The sequence below is a fragment of the Sardina pilchardus genome, chromosome 9, assembly GCF_963854185.1.
Source record: "Sardina pilchardus chromosome 9, fSarPil1.1, whole genome shotgun sequence".
NCBI classification, from domain to species: domain Eukaryota; kingdom Metazoa; phylum Chordata; class Actinopteri; order Clupeiformes; family Clupeidae; genus Sardina; species Sardina pilchardus.
Genome location: NC_085002.1, coordinates 32,828,631 through 32,841,411, shown reverse-complemented (window position 1 = coordinate 32,841,411; position 12,781 = coordinate 32,828,631). Strand labels below are relative to the sequence as shown.

The 12,781-nt window shown below is 42.3% G+C and overlaps 1 protein-coding gene across 2 annotated transcripts in view; it reads right to left on the bottom strand.

Moving 5' to 3' along the window:
* The window catches only part of ip6k1 (inositol hexakisphosphate kinase 1), a 29,731-nt gene that overhangs the window by 4,340 nt on the left and 12,610 nt on the right, over positions 1-12,781 (bottom strand). Inside the window, exons 2-4 of one of the 2 annotated variants that reach the window (XM_062544825.1) lie at positions 9,349-9,808; positions 3,652-3,862; positions 357-538 (exon numbers count right to left, since the gene is read on the bottom strand). In XM_062544825.1, the coding sequence (XP_062400809.1) occupies positions 357-538; positions 3,652-3,862; positions 9,349-9,628 (673 nt within the window). In that variant the 5' untranslated portion in view covers positions 9,629-9,808. The remainder of the gene's footprint in view (positions 1-356; positions 539-3,651; positions 3,863-9,348; positions 9,809-12,781) is intronic. The other variant, XM_062544824.1, reaches the window with a different exon arrangement.

The following is a 12,781-nucleotide window of genomic DNA, read 5'->3' as shown; positions in this document are numbered from 1 at the left end:
TCCTGTCAAAACTATTGTGAATTAAGGTCAACAAGTAGTCAACAGTTTTAATGTGTTCCCTCTTTCCGTTGCAATCACAAAATAAATGAGCCCTGCCATCAAGGATTATGTTGCAAATTAATTATTAATTATGTGGCAATTTAACCCACCCTTTGTTTCATAAATAAATAGCTTGTGATAATGTCTGGCTAAAAATGGCAAGCAATTGCAAACAAATTCAGTTTAAATTCAAATTCATCAAATTGAAATTCATTCATCATTCCATAAATAGAAAAATATAGCAAGTAGTCATTCATTTTTTTCACCATGTTTTTATGGTTAAAACTTTTTTTTTTTTTTTATGTAAAGCAGGATACTGTAGAGCTTCCTATCTTTGGATTCTGACCGCATCCGGCTAAGCTGTTGCTTGTGACAGCGCAAACTCCAAGGGTTGTGAGTAATCTTCTCTGAGCTAAGGCCGCTGTTCCCATCCAGCATTTGGAATGGCACCTCCGAGTGCATCTGCAGTTCAAGTCGTGGACTCTTCAATTCCTGCAAACTTCAGATTCAGAGGAAAGGGGATAGGTGGGGGAAGAAGAGAGAACAGGACAAAACATTGTCATTTGCAGCTCTTTACTACAGCAAAACAATGTGACCAGGCAAGATCAGAGTGGTTTTAAACATTAATGGTTGTGTTCACAGATAACTTCTTTACATCATAACCACATGGATTAGCCAAAATAGTAGCGTTGTTTTCTTTAGCCACTATTTTTGCCAAATAGTTGTAGACATTGCTCAGAGGTTGTTTTAATCTAACCTGGAAAGTCAGCCCGAATGTAGCCCCGCCCACAAAATTAGAGGTCGGGAAGTTTAGTCTGGACCTGTTCCATTGAGAAGCAACTATACCAGAGCGGTTTGGACCACTCAAATTGTTTGGGCGGGCTTATGGGACAGATGAGCAACAGTGGATCATCTATCCAGGGTAACTCCAACTGAGACTTTTTAAGACATTTTTAAATACCACTTCATGACAAAGTAAACTAGCCACAACCAGGATTGTGTGTGTGTGAGTGTGTGAGTGTGTGAGTGTGTCTGTGTGTGAGCCTGATCAAATTCAGGCCTTGTGGACACTTCATTGCATAGCCTAGTAATCTATTAGAGTAAATTATAAGATGTATATTTGTGACTCTGCAAAGCGAAACCAGTCGTTTCGGTAAAATTGACTAAATTAAATTATTGTGCTCACGTGAATGGCCATAAACTAAGCTTTCCAACGATATGTATATTGAGGGTATTACACAAACTATCGCTAAGATAACCAAATCCAAAGTTGACATGGTTCTCCTGTCACGATATGCCAGAAGAGGAGAAATCACCTTTTTAAGCGGCGCGTGGACAACGGGAATGACAGCAAATGAGTTGAATCTTCGCCGGGTTTAACAGTCAAAACGTATGGTTTTCTGTGAAATGCGTTCACGATATGAAACTGTAGACTGTATACTGTCGAATTATGCGAAAACGTGAAATTCAACATTTTAACCCGGAAGTTTGTTATTGTTGATTTTCTCAAAATAACGTTGTGCGCAAAGCGACTGATTACGCTTTAAATGGTCACATTTGTTGGAACAAATCAGACAATATAGAAACTTGCTTAAGACAGACAGACGGACACTTTTTCAGGCTAATAATGCCTGAACATTCCTAGACATTTTACCTAGTCGGCTCACATCACTATTCCAGCCGACATTTCAGGTGCACCTTTCTACGCTTGCGCAAAAATGGCTGCCCCGGCAGTGGCGCAACTGGCTGGGGCACCTGCACCGTACGCCGGCGACCCGTGTTCGATTCCCGCCCTGTGGTCCTTTCTGAATCCCACCCCGACTCTCTCTCCCACTCACTTCCTGTCATTCTCTCTACTGTCCTGTCCATTAAAGGCATAAAAAGCCCAAAAAATAATCTTTAAAATGGCGTGAATGACAGGGATGAGAACCCTGAACGAAAGTTTCAAAATAAATTCTGACAAGTCGCAGCACATCTAATGTGTACTGTTGTCTGAATTTGCAGTGCTTTTTAAATGCTGCACGTGTTGTCAAACCAAAGATGTTTTCTTAAGTTGCCTGTGTTCTATCTATTTGCATGTGTTGCGCATGTCTAGTGATCAGGCTTGTGCAAAATTCAGAATTGAATTGAGAATGACTCCTAAATTCCAATTCAATTCTTGAGTTTGAATTGAATTTGAATTGAGGTCAAAAACAGGATGCAGAATTACAATTCGAATTTGAATTAAGGGAAGTAGAATTGAAATTCAATGAAATTCAAATCAATTCATATACATAATATAAGGGTACGCTGCAAATTATTTGATTCTTATCAAGATAAAAAAAAAAATAGATTAGAAGTGTTAGATCATTTATATTGTTTGAAGCGTGAATTTCTAACTTTACGTAAGTGCTCAACTTTACACTATCTTAAATCAAGCACATCTTTTTTTTGTCTCAAATAGGCATGAAATCTTAAAATGAGGTAAATACTGTTAAAATGAGATCTTTTACATCTCTCCCTCAAATTCTCATCAAAATAAAGCTTGTTTTAAGATTAAGTGACATGAAAATTTGACTTAATTTAAGATGACATTTAAGACTTAAGATATCATCTTAAAACAGCAGTTTATGCTTATAACAACTTATGTAACAACTTTATACGTAATCTAGACTTGTCACAAGTTGTGGTGCTGTGGCGCAACAGGTTACAGCATTAGTACCTTGTACTCGTCTAACTACCCACGGGCACCCGGTTCGAATCTCACCTGCGGTCATATCCGAATCTCTCCCCAACTCTTTCACTCATCTACCCGCTTCCTGTCTATCTTCATTGTCCTATCTGAATAAAGGCAAAAAGTCCAGAAAATATTCTTCCAAAAAAAAAAAAGAATATAATCTGAGGCTGTTTAAATTTAAGTAACCTCATTTTACAACCAGCATTTTATGCTTATATTAAGTATATTTTACTTATTTTGGGGATGTAAAAATTATATTTATAAGTAATCTTAAAAACAGCAATTTCAGCTTATGTTAAGTTTCCAAATACCTCTGTAGACATGCTTATTGCTAGATTTTTTTTATTTATCTTAATTCACAAAATCTTGTCAAGTGAAATTATCTTGCTGCATGGACAGAAAATTTCACTTGTTTTGAGTACCTTTTACCTCAGATTTAGTGTTTGTATCTTGTTTTTAGACACCCTTTTTTTGCAGTGTTTAACAATTAAGTTTCACAAAATGTCAGATATGATCTCAACAAACACACAATTTATAATTGAAAACAGTAATCAATTACATTTCCAATGTAATTTTCCCTGAACTGAATGTATGTGAGATTCAACACATTCTTCCTGTTTTGTGACATGTGAATTTGTTTTGAATTGCCATGAATTGAATTCCACTTCCTGTCATTCCAATTCCAATTCAAATTCAACTTCCTGTGGGGTGGGGCCAATTCAATTCAAATTCCAACTCATGAATTGAATGGAGGCAAATTCTAAAATTCGGAATTGTGCACAAGCCTGCTAGTGATGTGCCTGTTTGCAAGCCCAGAGGTAAACACATTTTTCAAGGGCATCCATTCAACCTAGTTTAGCTAAGCAGCTCCTCCTCGTAGACAGGGCCCCACTTACTTGTCGCTGCTGTCACTCTCGTGTGCAGGCCTCTCCTCCTTGTGGTCACTGCTGGAGCGGTGCAGGCTGCGGCGGGAGTGCTTGCGGCGGGGTTGGTCGCGCTCACGCTCAACCTGCTCTTCCTGTTCCAGCCCCTCACTCTCCACATATGGGTATGCCACCAGGTTAATGTAGCCATCTAGATCTCCCTCAAAGCACACCAGCACCACACCTACGGGCATACCAAGAACACACACCCGGTTAGGAGACCAGGCCACACACCACAGATCAAGTCACTTTAACATTCATAAGCGCTGTTTTATCACAGCAAGTTTTGTTCCCTAATCATTGATCAATGCCCTTAAAGAGTGAATGGATTTTTCTCTAGACACTACATAGTATGACAACATTATAAACTTACAGATATCATCATGAAACTTGCCCAGTTATTATCTCAAATAAAGACCCCTGTAATATTAACAACTGAATGCAAAATGAAGAGGGTTGGACTGCATGTAGATATTCAGGGAGAAAACAAATGTGTGTCCTGTGGAGAAGGCTGACCGATGACAGGTAGCTATGATTACAAGACCGAATGCCAAATGAATAACATTATATCCTACAGCTACATTCACTCCAAACAAGTTGACAAAAGTAGGGATACCGTCCAGTCATGAGGTGGCAGTGAGAGTGAGTGAGTGTGAAATAGTAGTAAAGTCAAATGTAATTGTATTTGGCCTTAAACAGAGGATATGAACTAGCACCGTACCTGATACACATTCAAAACAAAAACCTGAGAACCACCATGACAAAGTACAGACTCAGCGAACATAGCCTGGCCATAGAGGTGGGAAGGCACAGAACATGGCTGCCGAGAGACACTAGACTGTGTCACCACTGTGACCTAAACACAGTGGAAACAGAGATACACTTCCTGACAGTGCACATAATATGTAAACATAAGGAAACCCTATTTTGAAAAGATGGCAAATGTCCTCCCTGAATTCCTGCAAGCGAGCGATGAGGAGAGGCTTTCATTCCTAACTGGAGAGAAAGAGAAATGCCTCCTCCTTGCCGCTCAGTATGTATATTCCTGCCATAATGAAAAGGACCTGCTGAGGTGAAGTGTACATCATCTAAATACGAACATACACACGCACAGACTCACAGACACACACACACCTGCATGGACACATGCCCACACAAACATGCAAACACATACACTGTTCCATTACCATAGCTCATAATTGTACAGTAATCATTATTCTGTTTTATTTATGTTTCCCCCCTCCTCCCCTCCCCCTTTGATGTATTTGACCCAAAAGCTTTGGCAATACTGTACAACGTTATGGTCATGCTATGAATTTGAATTTGAGTGTGTGGAAGAGTTAAGAGTCTGACAGGGAATGTGGCCCTGCTGAGTTGCCTAGGGTATTGTAGTGCTTGATCCCCCTTTGGTGAGGTCAGCTGGACAGCAGAAGCAAATGAATGAAGACAGTGCTCATGTCACATAAGTCTCTCTCTCTCTCTGTGTGTGTGTGTGTGTGTGTGTGTGTGTGTGTGTGTGTGTGCATGTGTGTTTGTGTTTGTTTTGAGATTCTGTGAGGCAGCATATGAGGCTCTTCAAACAGAGGCCCTTTGATCTAAAGCTATCTAGCATTAGGGATTTGTTTTTTCCCCCTATAAGAAACCTCTAAGACACAAAGTGCCCTGAGTCTAAGGTGATCCTTGGCTCTTCTTTCTCACCGCCCTAACACCAGGATTTGACGTCAGACTTCTCGGAGGCAGTAAGTGAAGCTTAGATATGTTTGTTTAGACTGTACAGCTGCACTGAAGTACTCAAACAAGAGCACTCAGGTCACGACAGACCCCCACTCCGGTTACGCAATATTAAGGCAAGACATGGCAGGTGAAAACATTGTTTTTTCGTGCACTGGCCAATTTCAAGATTTTGGGCTAGTTGGCTACCTTGCATTGATTATTTCACACTACTACTGCACAACAACAACAAAGTCTGATTTACACATTTAGGTGGTTATTTCATTACCTTTTGTCTACTCATGCCTGTATATTTCTCCTAAATTCACAAAAATCAGCATTCTAATGTTTCAGGAACTACCGCCACCGTGATACAAAACATATAATGTGTAGTACCATTAGAAAGCTGTTTCTCATGCATGACAGTGCAATATATAATATGGACACTTCCTTTGTATCCGCAACCAATCGCAAAGTTCAAAGATGAGTCTAGGCTGAGAACGCATCTCATTGGCTCTGTTTCAAGGCTGTTTTCCCAAAATTATTATTTGTCATTTGCCAGTATAGATATCTCAGCCTGTGTATGTACACCAAACTTTCCAGTTATACACTTATCAGTATTCTGAAGATATTTACTGAGGGATTTACTTTAGTTTAATGCGTCGCTGTTACAGTGTACCTACCTAATTAGGTACAGTGGTACTACCTGTGTAACAACATGTACTATCAGGTACTATCATTGTACTTGCATTATGTATTTGTGGGTACCTACATATAGTTGTTACATTGTAATACTGAGTGCTTTTACAAAACTTTGCCAATTTGCCTACATTTTTCATCAGAGGCAAAGGGCTGACCTTCCGCCACACAATATAGTTATCCCTTTTACCTGCTTAGAAATGCACCACGTTTTATTTTGTCTCACCATACTTAGTCGTGTGACTACTTGTGTAACTGTATTTTAATAGTGAAAATATGGAGGTGTTTGGTCACTTCTAACTTCATCTCTGTTTGGATCCTAATGAATGCATTGGGCTAGCTAAGTGCTATCAAAGTTGCGCCGCGCGCCAGAGCCAGTGAGTGCACGCATTGAAACGTGAGAGGTATGTATCAACAATGTGTCTTAATTAAGCCAATAACATAGTTTAATATGAAAAAACGGTTAAGTGTTCCTTTAATAAAAACAAATACGGCAAAAATATTTTGATTTTTTAAAAGAACACTCCACTGTTTTCATATAAAACTATGTTATTCTCTTAACTCAGAAGTGTTGATACATACCTCTAAATGCGTGCACTCAATCTCCCTGGTGCGTGGCACCACTTTGCCAGCACTTAGCTTAGCCCAGTTCATTCATTAGGATCCAAACAGAGAAGTTAGAAGCGACCAAACACCTCCACGTTTTTTCCCTATTTAAATACAGTTACACAAGTAGTTACATGACCAAGTATGGTGACACAAAATAAAACGTGGCACTTTTCTAAGCGGGTCAGAAGGATAAATTTATGGTGGAATAGCACTTGGGAGCACTTCGACTCTGTGCAGTAATATCACTCCTGAAAAATCCTTTCGTTGGTTCTATTGACTGAAGTGAGAGGGGAGGGGGCGAGGATTTGAGAGTACCCTGCGTAGCATAACCCCTCCGTTTAAGAGTTGAGTGAGCTGGGGTGGACAACCTCCAGAAAATAAAAGTCTGTCTGTGAAAGACAGTCAGTTTAAGTGGGGCAAAATGTAATCATGTGCTTCTGTCTAAGCTGTAAAAAATTGGACCACAACCCAAAACACAGTCCTGACAAGTCAAAAAACTCAATGGGCATTAGTTTTCAGGGCATAACGTCCACCTATGCTTAATGGACAACACTTGTACAGCCCTAGAGCCCCAAGTTATTTATAACTCACATTCCTCTTGTTTTAAGTCTCATTGTCACCAACCAACAATGTCAAGCCTGTAGACTCAAGAGGCCAGCCCTATTTTTATCACACTCCAGTGCTCTACAGCAGACTGGTTGTGTACGGTATGGGAAAACTGGGGAATGAAGGAGTATTTTCAAATATGATCCAAAAATAAAAAAAAGTCAAGGAACTTGTGTTGTTGAATAAGGTACTATAACAAGAAGCATGGTCAGATAAACAAAACACGCAGCCTAGTCTGTACCATAGTCACCGTGGCACATCTGAATTCATTAAAGGAACATGCCGACTTTTTGGGACTTAAGCTTTAGACCCGTATTCCCCAGAGTTAGCCACGTCGATACATACCCTTCTGATCTCCTGGTGTAGTTACTCGGTCGGCACACCCACCGCTAGCCTAGCTTAGCACAGGTTTTTCGAAGTGGCCGATTCCAAACAGACTGGCTCCGCCTGTCTACGTACTTCCGCTCAATTTAATTTCCCTACAGTACGTCTGGAATAGCTTGATCCGCCCTCGTTTACTTCGGCAACAGTATCTCCTACCAACCAGTGAACAGAGGGCGTTCCTGAGAGCGATTACATTTAAGTTGCAGGCCTATCGTTATCGCTCTGCCAAACGTTAGTGATTGAACTCCATTGATTTCAAACTTCAGACAAGTGTCCGCCAACCATGAAATAAATGTTTGCCAATGGATCGAGGCCAGACTCTCTGCAAAGTCAGACAGTCTGGTCTCCAGGCTACGTTCCAATAGCTGACATCTCCAAATAGTGACAAAAGAACTAATTTCCTGTTTACATAGTGTGTGTGTGCAGGAGTGCGTGCATGTGTGTGTGTGTGTGCATTTAAGTATGTGGGCGTGCATGCGCATGAGCCTGCGTTCGCATGAGTGTACGTGTGTGTGTGCCTGTGTGTGTGCGAGTGTGAGTGTGCGCATGTGTATGTGCGAGTGTGCGTGGATGTGTTAGAGTGTGGCTAACCAACCCGAGTTTGACAGCACCCATCAGGTTCGGACAAATATTTTGAAATTAAACTCGGTATGGACACATTGGCGCAATATAGGGGTCATAATGATCCTACACTTCAAATTTTGTGCAGTTTTGAACATGCCAGCCAAAGATACTTGCAACACCTCATTTTTGCTCTCTCACTTCTGACTGGGCGGCGCTATACCTCAAATGAGTGGCTATGGGATGGGTTGAGATGGCCCCTTGAGACCAATAAAACAAATTGGTCATCCTAGGCCCTATGGTTCTGGAGATATTCATGGAAAACTGTGTACCCTCATTTCGAGGAGTCCCATGCAGTGGGTGGTGGGCGGTGGATCAAAACAAAAATCAATGGTCAACAGGCTAAATGCTCCCCAAATGTTATACAGCCCAGTCTTTTAGTGTCGTGGGAATCACTGACACAAAATTACTGAAGAAATAATAATATTTAAAAAAAAATAATTATCTGGAAGAAAAAAAACTCTGACTAATCCTATATGACCAACGCTTTGCTAGCACAGTGGACATAATTACACATGGTGAGGAGAGCCCTTACAATCATTAACAACCCAACAAAGAGGATCAAGCAATGGTGCGCAATTTATGCACCAACATAAAAACGTAAACCAGGCCTACAACCTCAGGTTATCATTCAACTAATAATGCTCAAAACTAGAACCTGCTAACCATTCAAACAGTATGCCTATTTCATGCATTATGCATTCTTAAATCACAACCGCTGTCGCTTCTGTTTTGGAAGATGTTAAAGGAAAGTTTTCTTTGAAAACAGAACAAAAACTTGCCCTGGAACAGTTCATACAGCAGAAGGACGTGTTTGCGATTCTACCGACCGGCTTTGGTAGGCTAAAAGTTTAATTTACCAACTAGCCCCGCTCGTGGCAATTGCGTATGGAGTCATTTGAACGATGCACATTGATCACGCCTCTTATGCAGTAGAATCAAAGCGCAGCTTCCCAGACTAATGTTCAATCTTAAAAGATTGAGCTTAAAAATGGTGAAAACCAGACCAATTCCCCACCAGATCCCTCACATGCCTCCTACCTTTGTACTCCGGCGTGAACTCCTTCATCTCAGGAGGAAGGGACTCGTAGAAGCGCTGCTCGCGGGAGATGAGGGGCTTGCACACAGTGTGGTCATCATAGCGCATCATGCTGGTGTGGCCCCCCACTTGGTGCACAAAGGGCTCCAGAGGCACCCCTCCAGAGCGCTGCCTAGTGGCCCCTGCCTGCTGCTGCATCTGAGTCTGCTGCTGCTGCGGTGTCTGCCCTTGGCTGTGGCCGCCACTGTGCTTGCCCACCTCCATGCTGTGCGGGACGCACATGGCGTTAGAGGCGCGTGAGGCGCTGGGGGCATGGGCGCGGGCGCGGAGGCCAGGCGAGCGTGGAGGAGGGGGCGGCTGAGAGCGCAGGCTGCCGCCCGGAGGGGGTGGAGCCAGCCCGCCGGCCACACCCACCAGCAGCCAGTTGATTCCGCCCCCACGAGCGGTGCTGCCAGCCAACTGCTGGGCAAAAGAGAAAGATTCCAAATTAAAGACAGGTGAGCCTTCACACACAAACCACATCAAAATCACAACAATCACATTACACTGTATAATGCCGTTAAATGTTTCTAAAAACGTTCATTAAGCACAGAGTACAGGATCCGCGCACAGATTTTTCCACAAGATAATGGCACATAATTCGTTGCACTACTAATGTTCATCATTGGACTTACAGTACATAGGCCATACATTTTCATTGGTATGTGTGCTACCCGAGAATAAACTGATGAAAAACTGGTGAGATGAGTGGTCAGTGCTGTTTGTGGTGCATGGTAATGGACTGCATTACTCAAAGTGTTTTGCAAATTCATGCCTCACTCAATAGAAATGAATTGAGATGTGATTAATTAACCCTCATGTTGTCCTCAAATCTTACCGACGTTCGTTATCCTTGGGGTCAATTTGACCCCAGCTAACAAAACTCTCAAAAGATGATTGAAATTATTTTTTTTTACCCAGTTTTTTTTTGTGGTAGGTACTTAACAAGAGTGTAATAACCACCATCAAAAGCCCTACAAAACAATCCCACCCCCCACACTCCTTTATGAACCCTGGAACCCTGGCTGGCAATATGGCCAATCCAGTGTCAACAGTCCAAAGGCTGAGTTTTTGGACTTTTTCCAGACCTGCCAAAATAACTTATATAATGTGTACTTGTTTATGTAATAATGATAATAAGTACATGTTCTCATACTATTACAATAATAAGTCATATTGTGTCAAATATTCATTTACCTCATGTTTCATAAAAATGGGGTCAAATTGTAACCTGACTTTCGCCAGATCCTGTAGTTCGCTGTCTGCTTCACACAAGGATCTGGGACTTCGCGATAGGAGATGTATTTCTGAAGGCGGGTCCTTGTAAAACATCCTCGCATTTGATTTGATAAACCACTTGCCTGTTATCTTGAATGACGTGCTAGGCTTCTTCAAGCTCTTGCCAAACTCGGTCGGAAGAAGAGTAAAAACATCCTTGCCACCAATAAATGTCTTCAAACTATTCTCTGTTAATCTTTTAAAGAATGAATACTCAATAGATTCGACAAAACGGTTGAAATAGCAGAATCAATGTCAGCACAAGACTCCTCGCTGCGTGCCGCCATTGTTATTTGAATTAAACACTCGCTTCGGCGCTCCTGATTGGTTGCTCATTTTTTGAATCACTGGCAGGGGTTTGGATTGCCCTCGCGTCCAGACCCTTGTGTGGAGCTCAGCCTCTGGTGGAGCATGGCGGAACTACAAGGGTCTGGCGAGAGTCAGGCTAGTCAAATTGACCCCAAGAACACCAACATAGGTGACAGAAAGTTTCGCAGTGAAATTCAAATTCTGTTGTGTTATATTAGACACACACGGTTGTGAGGTATCTGAAAAAGTACTTCCGGGATTTCGAAAATCATGATAAAAGATGACAGAAGCTGTATTTCGCTGCTTTAGGGGTGTTTTAAGGACAGAATAGAGCATGCACAAAGCGAGCCATGTTAAAGCCATACGGAACTCCATTCTAAAGCTGCCAAAATCCACAAACAGGCTCAATCGTCGAGATTTCGGTGTCAAAAACTCGTTTTCATGCTAGGCAATACAGAACACGGGCTTAAAGTGTAAAATACCGAAATATTCCTTTAAGTCACTTAAGCCCGGCGCCCACCAGAAGCGGCGTTCAGCGGTGTTCGGCGGTCTGGGCTTGCCGCGCAGGATTTTAGAATAGTTTTCCATCTCTGTGCGGCTGCTGCGCGGCAGACGTTTCCAGTGGGCGTTGCTCCATTGAAAACAATGGAGTTCTAATTTTTTTGTTGTCGCGGCGGGCCGTGTACGTGTCCGGTGGGCGATGGCCTTTGCAGGGGACGAAGCCTTCTAGATAGTTTAGTTAGCTAATCAATGCTAACATTCATGATATTACATGACACCAAGTGGTCCAATAACTAATAGAGACAAAAGGATAGGATTTTGCCTAAAAGCCATTATTTAGTTGGTGCAGCACTTCTGTAGTCTTAAGCTGGGCATACACTGCGATTTTTGGCCCATTTTGCCACGATTTTTGAGTCGTGCGACTATTTTGGGGATTGGGCCGAATTTTGGCTCAGTCGTGTGTCTCGCATCGTGTAGTATACATGGGGTAACGAGAAGCGATTACCACCTCACAACCACCTCCCGATCGGGAGAATATCAAACCTGTTTGAAATCCTGGTCGCCCCTTGTGAGTCTATCGCACTGTTGAAGCAGTGTTACGAGCCGATTTACCTCAACCTGTCACACTACACATGTGCGAACACAGATACGGACAACAAAACAAACGGTGTTGCCATAGTCTGCTTATTTCAAGTGACTTGGGCTTGATTTTGTGTGAAGTTGCTGGTTGCACGCAGCGCCTGCCCTACACAGAGGGCATTTTGAACCTAGGCTATGCAGCTGCTTCGACTCTACACTGTAGGCTCCTCTATGACCACCTCAGAAATGTAACAGGGGTTCGGGGAGGGGATGCTATAACTTTTTGGGGTTGTGTCTTTAATATGGCTAATTTTCAGAGACCTGCTGCTAATTTTTCCTCACGTGACCTGGCAACACTGAAAGCAATTAGACAACACGGAGCCGCATGGCAGCACAGCTGATAAAGTTCCAGATAAAAGAGTCCGAAGAGTTGGATATGGACGTACAGTGTGAGCAGTCAAATCGCATCCGACCATCGGATCGTGTAGTGTGAGAACAGGAATCGTGAGCTGCCCCTGTGAATTCACTCGCGCAGTATGAGCAGCAGCTGAATACCGCGATTGAAAAAATTGCACAGTGTATGCCCAGCTTTAGGTCTGGCTCTTCTTAGCAGAGGGATAGCAACAAAAAGACAAATGTCTAATTTTCCCTGTATTTTGGGTGCAGAATCAGGGAAAGTAAGCTTACAGTTTGTGCTCTCAGCAACACAACACCCTAAAGATCATGATG